Below are 16,465 nucleotides of genomic sequence, written 5' to 3' on the forward strand. Positions count from 1 at the left end.
ACTCCACAATCACAAAGATTCAGAGACACAGGAACACACTAAGTCAGACTTAAAGGCACGGAGTGAGAGAGAGACAAAAACACACAGAGGGAAACACACAACCACACAAATTCAGACACACAGGCACGCATACACAGTCAGACACACAGGCACGAAAACACAGTTAGACACATAGGTCTGTATGTGTGACTGTGTTCCTGACTTAGGGTGGTTGTGCGCGTTTTTTCCCCTATGTCAGTTTTTATCTCTTTATCTGTGCCTCTGTGTCTGAGTCTGTGTGCCCCTTGTGTCTGACTTTGTGTGGTTTTGTGTTCGTGTGTGTTTTTCCCTCTGAGTATTTTGTCTCTCTCTTCAAACCTGTGTCTTTAACTGTGTGTATGTTTGTGTCTTTGACTTTATATGGGTGTGTTTGTGTGTTTTTCCCTCTGTGTATTTTGTATCTCTCTCTATGCTTCTATGTCTAAGTTTGTGTGTCCCTTGTGTGACTTTTTGTGGTTGTGTGTGTGTGTTTTATTTTCTCTCTGTGTGTTTTTGTCTTTCTTTCCATGTCTGTGTGTCTGACTGTGTGTGTATCTGTGTCTCTGACTTTGTATGGTTGTGGGTGTGTGTGTGTTTTTCCCTCTGTGTATTTTTGTCTCTTTTTCCGTACCTGTGTGTGACTGTGTGTGTATCTTTTTTTCCAACTTTGTGTCGTTGTTTGCGTGTTTGTGTTTTTCCCTCTTTGCGTTTTGTCTCTCTCTCCGCACCTATGTGTCTGACTGTGTGTGCGCCTGTGTGTCTGACCTTGTGTGGTTGTGTGTATGTGCCCCTGTGCGTTTTGTCTCTCTCCGCATGCCAATTTGTCTGACTGGGCGTGTGCCTGTGTGTCTGACTGTGCGTATGCCTATGTATCTAACTTTATGTAGTTGTGTGTTTGTGTGTGTGTTTCCCTTGTCTCTCTTCATGCCTGTGTGTATGACTGTATGTGTGCCTCTGTGTTTTACTTTGTGTTGTAGAGTGTGTTCGTTTGGCTTTTTTTACTCTGTGCGTAATTTTTCTCTCTCTCCATGCCTTTGTGTCTGACTGTGTTTGTACCTTTGTGTCTGACTATGCCATGCATCTCTCCACAGTGTCTGACTGCGTTTATACCTCTGTGTCTGACTTTTGTTTGGTTGTGTGTGTGTTTATCCCTCCATGTGTTTATGTCTCTCTCTCCTTGTTTGTGTGTCCGACTGTGTGCATGCCTGTGTGTCTGACTTTGTGTGGTTTTGTGTGTGTGTTCGCGTTTTTCCCTCTATGTGCTTTCGTCTCTCTTTCATGCCTGTGTGTCTTGTTTTGTGTGGTTGTGTTTGTATGTTTTTCCCTCTATGTATTTTATCTTTCTCCATGCCTATGTGTCTTAGTGTGTGTTTGTGCGCCTGTGTGTCTGGCTTTGTGCAGTTGTTTGTGCCCGTGTTTTTCCTCTAAGTGTTTTTGTCTCTAGCACCTTGCCTGTTTGTCCGACTGTGTGTTTCGCCTGTGTGTTTGACTTTTTGTCGTTTTGTGTGATTGTGTTTGTCCTTGTGCGTTTTTATCTCGCTCTCCGTTCCTGTGTGTCTGACTGTGTGTGTCTGACTTTGTGTGCTTGTGTTTGCGTGTGTATGTGTTTGTCCCTCTTTGCGTTTTTGTCTCACTCTCCAAGTCTGTGTTTCTGACTGTGTGTGTGTGCCTTTGTTTCTAACTTTTTGTGGTTGTGTGTGTTGACAGTGTGTGTGTGTGCCAATGGGGTTGACTTTGTGTTGTTACGTGTATGTGTGTGTGTGTGTGTGTGTGTGTGTTTGTTCTTCCCCCTGTGTGATTTTATCTTTCTCTCCATGCCTGTGTGTCAGCCAGTGATTTGTGATTTGTGGGGGAAAAGGTTGAAAGCCCCTTAGGTATGATAACGTCCATCACCAGAGGGTATCATCAGACTGGTACATTGTGCCAAACTGGCCTCAAATAGCGAGTTTCTCAGCATTTTTGTTGATAATCTTCGATTTAACGACTTTCTAGTTAAAAACATCTACGTCCTGAAATGACTTGAATCGTCTAAAATGTCTTAAAATGTCTTCAAACGTCTTGAAAAACATCTGGAAGAAAAATGTCTTAGAAACGTCTCGAAATGTCCTGAAACGTCTTGAAAAATGTCTTGAAGGAAACACTCCCTGTGATGTAGTGTCTACGTTTACATCTTGATTTGAAGGGACCCTGAACTCTAACAAGTCCTATTGGGTGGCATCCAAAGAAATCTTTAAGTAACGAAGCCCTGGCCCTCATAGATTTTATAAACAACCACAGACAAGAACTCTCAATTATGTATCAAGCACCCGCATCCTGAAGTAAACATTCCCCCATTACGTAACAAATATATACATCTCTTAAAAAACATTCCTTATTACGTGACATGCACCGGCATCTTGAAGAAAACTAATAACGGCTGCATCTTGACGAAATATCCGTTCAACTTCTCAGTCATCTTAAATAATAAAAGGAAGAAAAGAGCAGTGGCAATGGGTCTCGTAATAGGTATTAAGCCCCCACTACTACAATCCCATACAGCTCCTGGATTCAAATACCTAGAAATCCGCCGAAAATTGTTTAGCATGGAGCAGGAAGAATTTTTCAACAGAGGAAAATAAATAGATTATGAAAAAAAATTGAAAACAATGGGACTTCGGAGCTTCTCTATGTACTTGCACCTTAAGCTATATAATCTGACTGACTTCTTTTCACCGCAACAAGTTTTTTACTGCATGAATCTTAAAAGTTTACTTACCATGGTTTTCATACCAGTATGCAAGGAGTCTGAAGGTAAGGGCACCAAAAACAGCCGAAAAAAAGCCTCTCCAATAATTTCTGATTGCAAAAAAGACAGACGTAACTTCGATGCTGTATAAAACACCTATAATAAAATTTGTATATAACTTCAAAAGCATATAAACCTAAAATATGAATCGTTAAAGATTATGGACATGACTCCTATTCAGATTCAACATTTAAAATGTTTCACATAGATTTAACAGGATCCATAAATAAAAGTTTGAATAAAAATAAATTATATTGTTAGACAACAGGGTCGCATCCAGGATTTATTTTTGGTTGGGGGGGGGGGGGTAAAAGAAAAACTCTAAAAAACGCATCAAAAATTTGTTTATATTTATTTTTATTAAGTTTATACGGGTGAAACAAATGTTTCAAGGGGTGCCAAACTCACTACCCCACCCTACCCCACCTGACTACGGCATGTAGTCCAGAAAGGAAATGGTTTAACCCGAAACCAATTGCAAGAGAAATGATTCATTGACTACCCAACTCAGAAATATATCTTGATTTCAAATATACGAAGTGTGCTCATTTTGCTGTTTCACCAACATATTTCTTTGAAGTTGAGATGTATTTTGAGGGGGTGAAATTTGTGTTTCCATATATAGGCATACAACAACAAAAGTTTTGTCTAGAATAGGGTTTTAGATCAAGCTGACTATGAAATCACTTTTATTTGAAGGTAGAATTAAAATTTAGGTTTTGAGGTTGAGGTTGATTTAAGATGAATTTTGTGCTTTCGTGTAGAGGTGTAAAACAACAAAATTGATGTTTAGAGTAGGGTACTAGATCACGCTGATTATGAAAGTCATCTTTATTTTAACGTAAAATTTAAAATTAGGATTAGCGCGGTTGAGGTTAATTTTGAGGATATGAAATTCGTGTTTCCATATTAAGACGTGCAACAACAAAATTGATGTCTAGAATAAGATACTAGAACTAGATCATGGCGATTACGAAAATCACCTTTATTTGAAAGAAAAATTTAAACTTTAATTTAAATATTCCATCACGGTTAACCACGCTGAATCTGAAAGAAACCAGTCTTAAAATGTACGATGATGACTATCACCCATCTAGATGGTTTAATTAAAGTTTAAAACGTTTTCAACTTTTTCTGTTATATAATATACGAATGTGATAACCAAACGAAATATCAATATTCGTAAATCCTTTTAACCTTTCAGATCGTCAACTCCGAGAAACTCAGCTATAACATAGTTAGCATAAATTGTTCCCTTGCAAGGTCCACAGGCCCAGGTGTATTTCAAGACATTTCTTTTGCAAGTGCATCGCATATTTGAGCCGTAGGTATTGCAGTTACAGTGAAAAACCGTGGAGAAAGATTTAGTAGCAGTGGGAGATCACCGAAAATAGGGCGATATAGTCTATTCGGAATTGCCCAACCAAAATGGACAGGGTCGAAATTACATCTCAGGGTTTTCCATGGTTGAACATGCAAATAAACTCGAAATCAGTAGAAGCTACAAGCATCGCTGATATCAGGGAAACATTAAACTGAACATACGAAGCTGATGCTGTAACTCCCTCAAGAAATTTGAGATGACGCAACTGATTGAGGGTCGAAATTAAGCCTGGACACCAATACAAAAGCATCACTGCTTTCTTCCCAGCAGCTAAAGGGTCATGTCTTATGGATAGTGGGTCCATGAAAATTGTAGCTAATTCGTAAAAGTCGTTGTTTTTATCAGGGGCTGTAGTCCTACTAACTTCAGAACGCCTTAGACGCGAAAAGTTGAATTGCACCAAAGGAAGGCGAGGACATATAGGATTCTGCTACACATACGAGATCTAAGTCTGAATTTTTTGCGTTTATATCCCAAATTAAATTCTTTGAGATTCCAGGTTAAGGCTCCGTTTAAAAGTACATGACCTGTCCATGACCTGTCCATCATGACCATGTGTGGTGTGATAAGTCAAGAGTAGTGGCAGATATGTGTCGCCTCTAACCAGGACAGTAGGAATAAAAGAAGCAGATTGAACTGCAGCTAGAACAGTGAGAAGGTCAGCGTCACCGCTGGTCAGGTATTCACTGGTGATGGCTATGATTGCTTGCTCATTCTTGAAGTTTCTTAGGAACGCCTTTTCCTTTTTAGAACAGACCAAATTTCTGCTAATATTAACTTGCAGATACGATCGTGTCCCTTTCAATCTCAAAAGTTCGATGTCTTTTGATTGAAGGTGCTTGTCAGTGCCCGTTGAAAAATACCGACGCCCTTTACACCCCGTGTTTCCGCTAAACGTATCCAATGCAATTCTATCAGATACTTCAATAAGTGAAATTTTTTCCCAAGAGATTCACTGAAGCACTGCCCATTCATTGAGATATGTATGCTTCTCCCTGAAATCTTTGATGAAGTCCTCAGTTTTTGGACGCCGATCTGCAACTAGACGCCCCGTCGCATTGGTGAGGGCTGGCTTATCAGCTATCTATGGAAGTCCGTTTGCTTAAAAAGTGAAGGAGGCAGTGAACAGAATTCATGTTGATTCCAAATCATCGTCGCCACTTTCAGCAACTGTCATCAGCCACTGAAACATCAATGCTGGATCAATGGCAACAGACTGTCCATTAATAACTGGTGCAGATTTATTAGTACGCATTACAACCATAGACTCTTCCTTGAATGAGCACGTGTTGACGTTTTTCTCTGTTGATTTCCTTTGTCTTTTTCCTATGATATCCATGATTTCTTGTCCGAGGGATCAATTGCTGGCAATTGAAAACGGAAAGGTCCCAGTAGACTCAATTTCAGGACGTATACAACTGCCTGCTGAATTCTGCAATTTAGTGACGTTCAAAAATGAATTGGTTGAAAAGGTATTTCCGAATATTCTAACCAATTACAAATATAATAAATGGCTTAGTGAACGAGCGATTCTGGCAGCCAAGAATAAAGACGTCCACGAAATCAACAATATTATTTTGACCAAGATTTGAGACCAGGCAGTCATTTACAAGTCAGTCAAAACAGTTCTGGAACCAAATGAAGCGGTCAATTACCCATCTAAATTTTTTTAATTCCCTGGATCTCCCAGGGTTTCCACCACACGTGCTACAACTAAATATTAACCCACCAAAGCTTTGCAATGGCACGCGACTTGCCGTAAAAAAACAACAATGGAAAACATAACAGAGGCAACAATATTGACAGGGGCTTTTGAGGGTGAGGCTGTTCTTATTCCTCGCATTCCCATGATTCCAACGGATCTGCCTTTTCAATTTAAAAGATTGCAATTCCCAATTCGATTAGCATTTGCAATCACCATCAACAAAGCTCAAGGGCAATCATTAGAAAAATATGTTAGAGATCTTAGTAAAGATTGTTTTTCCCATGGACAATTGTATGTTGCATGTTCGAGGGTCGGTAAACCTGACAGTCTATTTATATGCAAAGACAATGGGACAGCGAAGAATAGGGTATATTCGCAAGTTTTATGTAGTTAATTTATAGTGTATATGTATGTATATATATATATCTATCTATCTATCTACATAAAAACAAGTAGTATGTATGCATGTTTGTTTGTTTGTAAAAAGAGGGTTTGCATATGACGTCATTGTAAGTATATAAGGCTTTGTATATGCACAGACAATGGGACAGCGAAGAATTTTGTATATTCGCAAGTTTTGCGTAGTTAAAAACATAAATATATCTATCTATAATCACAGGTGGGACACACGGACACAACTAAAATGGTACGTAACTAATAAGGCGCGTAGCGACTTACGCGCGCGGGGGGCTGTTGGTGGGGGCGCGAAGTGCCCCCACCAACAGCTAGTTTAGTAAAAATCCTACAATGGCAGAAGAAACAACCGAGGAATCAAATTGTGCGAGAGATTTTAGTATAAATCCTACAATGGCAGAAGAAACAGCCGAGGAAGTGGCTCATAGAGATCATGCCAAAAGGCTTGCGGCTAAATAACGCAAAACCGCGCAGTTAGATGAAAATCAACCTGGACAGCGAGAATCGAAACGTATCAAAACTGAAAATGATAGGGATGATGATTGGGTTTGGGATTTTGCTTCGATAAGTTCATCAATGCCTACCAGATTTTAGTTAAGAAACAAAGGTTCGGCGATATGTATTTCATAGTGACGAAAGACAAGCCAAGGTAAAAAAAACCAAACAACTTGAAAGTGATACCGATGATAAAAAAAACAACGTTGCAAGGACTATCGTTTCCCAGTTGCAACATCTTTTCCACAAAAATAATAATTTAGTGTTTCTGTTCAAAACAGCAATCGAATTGATGCCTACTGATACGCATAAGATTGTTATTTCCGCTGACAAAGCGCCTACTGCTGACCATGTGCGTAGATACAATGCTACAACTATGAACGAAGTAGCGATCGTTATGGTCGGTGATCCGAGAGTGCCCCCACCAACTAGGTGTTCGTGTGGCGTGAAGCTCCACACTAAAAGCTAGTTATCTATCTATATATATAAAAACTTAATGTCCGTCTGTTAAATGACCGTTATTACCGTTACACGAGCTCAAAAAATTGAGCGTTTTTTTTAAATTTTATTAAATTGCTTAAAATGTAAAAAACTGGTGGTTGCACAAATATTTCAATATATTTTGACAATGGATTAAAGCATTAAAACAGAAAACCAAAAGTTTGAAATTTAGTAGAAATTGTTGAAGTTTAGAATGCTTACTGCTCAAAGAAAATTTGTCAAAGTGTCAGTTAACCTCAAAAGGAAATTATTATTAAATTGCTTAAAATGTAAAAAACTGGTGAATTGCACAAATATTTCTATATATTTTGACAATCGATTAAAGCAATTCGAAAACCCTAAAACAGAAAACCAAACCAATTTACGTCATCAATTCGATCCAAAAATGACATGAGAGAGAGAGAGAGAAAGAGATTGGTATATTTAAAAACTATCGTAGCATAGCTAAATTCAGTTTTTTCACAAAAATTATACATTTAAACAAAAGTCACGCACTACAACTCAGCATTAAAAATTGATGTGAAGAAAGGCACAAATGAGTTGGCGTAACGATTAGTTCGTACTTTAGGGGGTACAAGTTTATTTTGTAACCGAGTTCGGCTATTGGGAGGGGCTGGTTCGGGTAGCATTGATCGGTGGCTCTTACTGGCTAGGACGGATTTTCCAAATTGCTGAATAAGGTGTTCAAGCCGGACTTTAAGTGGAAATAAATTTAATTTAGCGAGGGCTTGATCATAGGGTAGTATAATGATCACGGTTTCGGAGTAGGCTATAATCCTTGTTGCTCTTTTCTGGACGCACTTTATGTCACGTAATAGGTATGCTGTGCGGATAGCAGATGGACCCCATACCGGGAACGCGTACTTGAGCAACGGGCGAACATAACACATGTAGGAATGGAGAAGACTTTCAGTATCACACCCAAAACGCCTCATTTTGGTAAGTGTCTGAAGGCTTGCATTAGCCTTGTGAACGGTTAAATTAATATGGGCACTGAAACTACAGTCACTAGTGAAAGTTACTCCTAAATTTTTTATTTCGTTCACAATCGAGAAAGGGACTAGAGGCATATCTATAATCCGCTTCAGAGGGTTGAAACGAATTATCTTCGACTTGGCTACGTTAATGGTAAGATCATGACTTAAGCATTCGGTCTTTAGCTGATCAAATAACTGGTCTGAAAACTGTTTGGTTATGATAGTGTTTTCGACCAGGTAAGCGAGCACTATGGACAGATCATCTACAAACTTGTAACGGTTGTCATGATGATTAAGCAGAGAATTAATTACAGCCAGGAAAATTATTCCAGCTAATTTCGTGCCTTGTGGGGCCCCGCAAGAAGTATCTGACCATGATGAATCCGAATCTTTTTCATGGAGTGCAAAGACTTTTTGTTTTCGGCCAGTTAAGAAGTCAAGTACAAGGCCAAGGGTGCGTCGTTTGGCCCCCATTTCCTGGAGATTCATGCCTGCAGTCAGGTGGCGGATTAGGTCAAAGGCCTTTCGGAAATCAACTGCGCAAATGTCGACGAAACAGCTACCTTTTTCAAGCCATTGGAGGACACAGTCAAATATTCGTACTAGGCAGATTGTAGTACTACACTTGGGGAGTCCACCGTACTGGAATTTAACAATACGCCCATGAATTTGTTTTGGAAGTAACTTGAGTATAAAGGCCTCAGTTACTTTCGCCAAACAAGGTGTAAGTGAGATCGGGCGGGGATCGTCGCATGCACTAGGGGCGCGCTTTTTTGGAATAATTCCAATATAGGCCCTTTTCCACTGTGACGGGAAATAGCCAGAAGCAAAACACTCGTTAATGATGCTGGACAGTGGTAATGCTATGAAGGCTGCATATTCACGTAGCAGTTTGGCAGGTAATTCACCAGGGTATGAAGATTTATTCGGTTTGATCTTCCGTAATTCCGTGTAAACGTCAAACTCACTGACTATTATGTTGTTCTCAGGCTCACATTTTTTCAAGTATGGTGGACTTTTCATGAACCGTAATAGTTGGATAGGTAGTGCAGATCTTGGTGAAGAATTCACTCACTTCTTCTGCACTGATTAAGGACCCATCATCATTGCTGATCTTTACACTGCTGTCAAAAGCTTGGCCGGCCACTTTTTTCACAGCGTTGTGCCACTTTTTGGGGTCTGAATTAAGTAATTGGGAGGGCATGGTTTCACGACCATAGCGAGCTTTGGCTTTCTTTACCAAAGAGACTATTTGATTTCGCAATTTCTTGCCGTTGATAATATCACCACAGGAGCAGAGGCAAGACCTGTCTTTTATTAGTGATTTAATAGCTGGAGATATCCATGGTTTGTCGTATTCACTAACAACAAATGATTTTGTTGTAAAGATCTTTAGGTATTGACTGTATAACGTGGCATTGAAATCGGATACCTTAGTTTCCAAGAGCCCGGTATTGTACACTTCGGGGAAGTCATATGTGCCAATCCATCGACCGTATTCACAGATGGCTGACTCCGTACAAGGACGAACAGTGACACGGGATAGTTTGGGCTTTGGGAAAGACTCTCTTGCTTTCCAAAAAATTGCGTTGTGGTCTGACATGCCAACGGGACGAAGAGAAAAGGGAGGGGAGTAAAAATCATCACAATTTGTGAGTATAAGGTCCAATATGCCCCCCAAAGAGTGGGTGGGTATTTGTACCACTTGTTTTAAAGACAAACAAGATGATAACCAACTCTTCTTGGTTTGGTTAAATTCTCCTCCTATAATAAAAGCAGGGCTACTGTATATACTTCTCAGGTGATCAATAGTCATTTGGAGGTGGAAAACCAAGTCACCCCGGTTTCTGGCACTTCCCGGGTAATATACTGAAGCGACTATAATACAAGAAAAACGACGGGGAAGAGATTTAGGTTTGCAAATAGCCTAGATTGCTTCATGAGCTGGATCAAATAATTCCGGTAATAATTTGCAAGGGATGTCTTTCCGTATGTACAAGGCAACACCTCCAGCTAGTCTATGCTCACCTCGATCAGCACGTGTGCTCAGGAAAATTTCGTAGCCTGCCATATGACCTGACAACCTATCAAGATTCCAAGTTTCTGTAACTGCGATAATTGGGATACTATTTTGACGGACAATAACTTCAAATTCTTCCATTTTGTTACACAATGACTGGCAGTTTATAACGAGAAAATTCGGCATTCTATTTTTCGAATTAAAAGTCACTGACCTTAGTAGGTGGGGGAGGCTGATCACTACTAGTCGAACATGCCGGAGCTTGATTGAAAGGAATAAGAGACGACATATTGGCATTTGTATAACAGTCTATCTTAACAAGGATACGTTGATGGGGTGAGGTTTTCGGAGCAAGACTAGTTGATCTTAATGAAACGATAACTGGGATCATCAGCTGACCTTGTTTGCCGCCATGCTTGCGGCATCGCTTCCGCTTCTTACGGTTAGACAAGAGCTCTTGGGGCGGTGGTCTGTCATCTGGTATTCTTCCGAGCAAATTTAATGCTACGAGTTTTGCAAAAAAAAAGATGGTGTCACGGTTAACTCAGGAGAAAACAGTCCAATTAAGGCTTCTTTATCATATTTGAATGGCATGGCACACGCATTAGACAAACTTAATAGTGTCAATAAATATATTATAAATAGTATTCTTTCGTTATATTGCGTGAAACAGGCCCAATTAAGCTAAACTTAGAATTTTTGCAAAAAAAAGATGGCGCCACTATTAACTCAGGTGAAAACAGTCCGATTAACTGTTTGTGGTTAGAACCCAAGGGACAATGAGAATCCATATATAGAAGCCTGCCACGTTCCATGCTGTGGCCCGTGGGGACCGGTGGCAAAGCCACCTGGACCCAGCACTGTCTGTGGTTAGAACACAAGGGACAATGAGAATCCGGGACCCAGCTAGTTATTATATAAAAACTATTACAATAGTTTATATTATCTATATTGTTTCATGTAAGTCTGTAGCTTATCATTGTCTGGTTTGACAGAAAAACAGTGTCGCGATTATGAGTTATTTATGGCGAGGGTTGAGTCTATTTGTAAACAATTAAATATGAAAAACAATTGTATTTTCGTAAATACTTTGCTATGAATATTAAGGAATTACATGAATATTGCAGTTGCAGGTGTAACTAAGTAAAGAGCGAACGATAGGCCATAGAAGCCTTAGCGTTGACGACAAATTTTAGAGAAAATATCTAGTAGGTTAAAACTGCCACTTAAAGCTACTGCAGCAGTTAGAGCTTTGTTTAAATTTTATCCGGAAATTTTATTGAAAAAAATTGAGAGGAATTGAAACACCTCAGATTGGGTCTAAACCTGCTCAAAAATGGTGTAGGATCAATATAAAAATACAACCCATGGTACAGTTTAGATACAGTTTACAGTGATAAAGAATAGAATACATTTTACCGAGAGGTTTAGTTGATAGACTGAGACTAAGTAAAAATTTGAACTAAAGATGTCAAGTGGATTTAATCAACATGCAGAGAAACATGAAAAATATTCAATTTTATTTTTTTGCCATCTAATTATATAAGTCAGAGAAAAATATCAGTCGAGAAAAAGAAATTATAAAAGTCACAATTGCACAAATGCATATTTTAAAGTTGTATAGCTACTAGCTGAAATTACCTGTTCCTACCCAGCCAGTTTTAATCGAGAATTTGGATCTATAAAATTAGATAATAACCGTCTTATTGCTTTATGTATACGGAGACAATTAGCTTCGGGTCAGTGGAAAACTACATTTTAGCTATATTTTAATAAATATTTAGTTAAAATTTTGATTAGGTTACCACTATACTTACCCCCCCCCCATATGCAATTATCAAAACCACCCATGATCAGTCATTTCCAGGGAAATTATAATTGCTCATTCTGAACGACGATGAAAATCATTTTTTACAAAATATTCTAGATTTTAGAGACTGTTTTGAAAAGAAAATAGAAACCTCCCTATAAAGAAAACATGGGTAAAAAAACGTTCATACCACCGATTGGAGCACCAAAGCAGCAAGATACTCCGACAGCACAAGCAGCAGCAAGCATTTCTGTTTTTCTAGATTCATTTTCATAAATGCCGTCAAGAGAAGTGACTAGTTTCGACATAAGAGTAGCAACTATACTAGCAATATGTACCAAAGGACCCTGTAAAGACGATTATCAAATCATAAATTCATAAAATCATAAAACGATTATCAATATATATATATATATATATATATATATATATATATATATATATATATATATATATATATATATATATATATATATATAGTTTGGCATGTTTGGTATGTTGGTATGTCGACTTTTTGTGTAATTAACTTAAAAAACTGGTACTTGGATGATATACACCCTACCTAATGTTCTTCTAATATGTTTTTCCGACACTCAATCCTACTGAAATAAATCAAAGTAAGATAAAAATGTAATACATTAGAAACAAATATGGGCTGTATACTTGCACATTAGGGGGTTGGGGGTAAAGTATAATGGGTCTGCATACCTTATGTATTAGGCATAATTATTCTGCATATTATGTAGTAAGAATTGTTTTCGAACTTCACATTGTCCAAATACTTCACCCCCCCCACACAACGTGTAAATAATCTAAATCATATATTTTCCATCTATTTTGTCCCTTCTCTTTGTCTTGTCTCGTGCTAAGCTGAAAGAAACTAACGAAAAAAAAACAAACGGTTCTTTGATGCGTTAATGAACGAACAAATTGAGCGGTAGGGCGTTTATCGTACAAGTACCAAAAGACGTTTCCACAAAAAAAGTTTTCTATTGAAAAGCAAAGAGTTGCATTAAGCCAAAATGAGTAGAAATAATCTTCCAAGTGTAAAAACTATCACAAATCACTATCAATAAATAAATGAAACACAAAACGAGCAGAAATTAATATAAGTTGGGCTAAAAAGCACCATGCCTTTGAAAAATCAGAGCTTAATTTGCACTTAAAAAAAGACCGCAGATTGTTAGTTTAATATATATATATATATATATATATATATATATATATATATATATATATATACATATATATATATATATATATATATATATATATATATATATATATATATATATATATATATATATATATATATATACTGATGTTTAATCCTTTAAGTTTTGATAATTTATCATTTATTAAAGTAAAAAAGTGAAAAAAATAAAACTTTTATGTAGTACAATCTTTCCACGTACAAATCAATTGAATACAAGTAGATGTGCAGTAAGATGTGCAAGTATGTAAGAAGTGCAGCTTTCAATTATAACGCTAATTAAATTAACCAAGACATACCCACATCATAGATCGATGTCTGGAGCCCATTATAATAGAAAAAAGACAAACTTCGAGAATAAATCCCTAAGACATACAAGAATAACATTAACAAATGAAAGTAAAATGATTATGACGAAAATGAATCACTAAAAAGTACAAGAATAACATTAACAAACGGAATGATGTACAGTAAGATGTGCAAGCGATTAAGAAGTGCAGCTTTCAATTATGACGCTAAGTAAATTCACCAAGACATGTCCACATCATTCAGATCGATGTCTGAAACCCCTTATAATGAAAAAAAGAAAAATATCGAGAATAAATCAGTGAAATATACAATAAATAACATTAACAAATGAAATGACGTGCAGTAAGATGTGCAAGTAAGTAAGGAGTGCAGCTTTCAATTATGACGCTAAGTAAATTAACCGCGACATGCCAAGATTATGCAGATCAATCTCTGGGACCCTTTATAATGGAAAAAGACAAAATTCGAGAATAAATCCCTAAAACATAAAAGAATAACATTAACAAATGAAAGTAAAATGATTATGACGAAAATGAGTCACTAAAAATTACAAGAATAACATTAGCAAATGAAATGATGTGCAGTAAGATGTGCAAGTAAGGAAGAATGGCAGTTTTCAATTATCAAACAAAGTAAATTAACCGCTACATGCCCACATCATTCAGATAGATGTTTGGAACCGTTTATAATGGAAAAAAGACAAATTTCGAGAATAAATCAGTTAAACATACTAGAACAACATTAACAAATGAAATGATTTGCAGTAAGATGTGCAAGTAAGTACGAAGTGCAGCTTTCAATTATGACGCTAAGTAAAGTCAAAAGTAACAAATGAAAGGCTATGGTGCAAGTTAAGAGGGAAAGGAGAGTTCGATTTGGAAAACTACAACAAAAGTTGTTCATAATTCCTGTATAACTCGGTATGAAGCCTGTGCAGTCTTCAAGTCAAAAGAATTTTTTTAAGACTCCACACGCTTTCCATGTGCAAATAAACGAAGCAAGAAAACTTGAAAGGTAAACCAAAAGACTTTGAATTTGTATTTCATTATTATATTGATTTTAACTTTTCCTGATTAATCATATTAATCATATTACTCGTTTTTCCACAAACCTCTAAAAATAAAAGTCATCTGTTCGTTTTCACCCGTTGACTATATAAACAATCTGGTACCTAATGAAAAAGTGTTAAAAGACAGTGAACTTTCATATCCACTATCTACTGACAATGAGTTTGAAAAACAAATAAGATACAGGCTCGAATGAGTATATAACATCTTCTCATTCAATATTAGAGGTTAGGTCTAAAAAAAAAACTTGAATATCCCATGTGCAAGTTAAACATGTCAGTGCAATTTAAATCAATTTAAATAAGAAGAGTTTAAAGTGTTTGTAGTGTGGTCCACAGTTCTCATTCGCGAAGCACTCACGGACGCATATTCATTTGTTTGTTGTTTTTTTTTTTTTGTTTTTTTTTTACCAGGTACGATCTTATCGAGTCAATAGTCCAAGCAAATTAGGAATGGGCTCAGTCGAAAGGAAAAAAAAGTTGTAGTGCCCTTTATAAATAGTCAGACAAATTGGAGGGCCATACCTTCTTTCCACGTCCTTTTCCCCCAAATAATCTAATTAAACTTGAAAAATCTATTTGATCCAGCATAGTCAAAAATGCCCAATAACTATGTCTTTGGTAGTGTCAAGAACCCAAATATTCCCTGGAGAACAGGTTGAAAACTTCTGCTCATTGTTCACATATAGTACTTGATGTTGGAATACTTGCATATGCATACATTTTATTTGGGGGGGGGGTCCCACGGGTATAACTTTTCGCTTAAGAGTTTCTAGAAGAATTAATCCGGAGAAATTTTCCACAGGGCAAGGGAATTTCTGCCACGATTTAAATAGCAGTTTAAAATCAAATAAAAAAAGTTTTTCAACTGAAAGTAAGGGGCAAAAAAAAACTTAAAATCGACATAAGTTGCATCGTATTTGAGGGGCCTCCTCCTTCCTCAACCCTCACTCTTTATACTGAAGGTTGAAGCTCTTTAAAAATACTTCTCATTCAAATTCAACGGCCCTGGTGTTCAGTTTGAAATCCTCAATTTCAGTTGAAAAAAACATGTTTTTTATATATTTAATATCCATATGAAATTCCTTGATTGAGTAGGTTCCATTACTTTAAAATACTTATATCTCTCTAGGTACGTTTATTCAAAAACTATTAAGATAATTTCAGAATAGGATAAAGAATCCCTTTTGAATAAACCAATATATGGCAGCCAACAACTTTCCAAACAGAAGTTTTTTTTAATATTTAAGCACGACGTACTTAGTCTATGTGAATAAATGCATTTGAGAGGTTCAGAAAGGGATACTCGGAATGGTTTTTACAAATTTCAGATGATTTTACTATAAAATATCAAAACAAAATAATTATTAATAAATGTTTTTAATATTAAATAAAAAATTTATAATGATTTATATTTTCAACATTAAAAATCTCAACAAAAAATATACACTAGGCTATAAACATATTCAACTCCTTTCTTTTTTTAGTTTTGTATGAAGGTTGGTTTATAATACCAAACAGGGTCAATTCGAAAAACACAAAGCTTTTTTAAACAGTCTAGATCCATGTCTGGCTCTTCAGGAGGGAGTGAGGCTAAAATATTTCAATCTTTTTCGTTGGAACTTAGGTTTCAAAAAGAAGTGAAGAGTGAATCGACGTAGATATACTAGTTTTACCTATAGTAAAAGTATTGCAATTTTGTGTGTAATTATTGTGTTTATAATATGTAGCATATTTGTGTAATTATCTAGGTAATTATTGTGCATGT

General features: G+C 36.9%; 1 protein-coding gene across 2 annotated transcripts in view; it reads right to left on the minus strand.

The window, feature by feature from the left end:
• LOC136027032 (chloride channel protein 2-like) overlaps nt 1-16,465 on the minus strand; it is a 172,142-nt gene that overhangs the window by 56,559 nt on the left and 99,118 nt on the right. For both annotated transcript variants that reach the window (XM_065703946.1, XM_065703948.1), the window contains 2 exons: nt 12,300-12,456; nt 2,774-2,899 (listed from right to left, as the gene is read on the minus strand). In XM_065703946.1, coding sequence (XP_065560018.1) covers nt 2,774-2,899; nt 12,300-12,456 — 283 coding nt within the window. The remainder of the gene's footprint in view (nt 1-2,773; nt 2,900-12,299; nt 12,457-16,465) is intronic.

Source organism: Artemia franciscana, chromosome 5 (assembly GCF_032884065.1).
Source record: "Artemia franciscana chromosome 5, ASM3288406v1, whole genome shotgun sequence".
Taxonomy (NCBI): Eukaryota; Metazoa; Arthropoda; class Branchiopoda; order Anostraca; family Artemiidae; genus Artemia; species Artemia franciscana.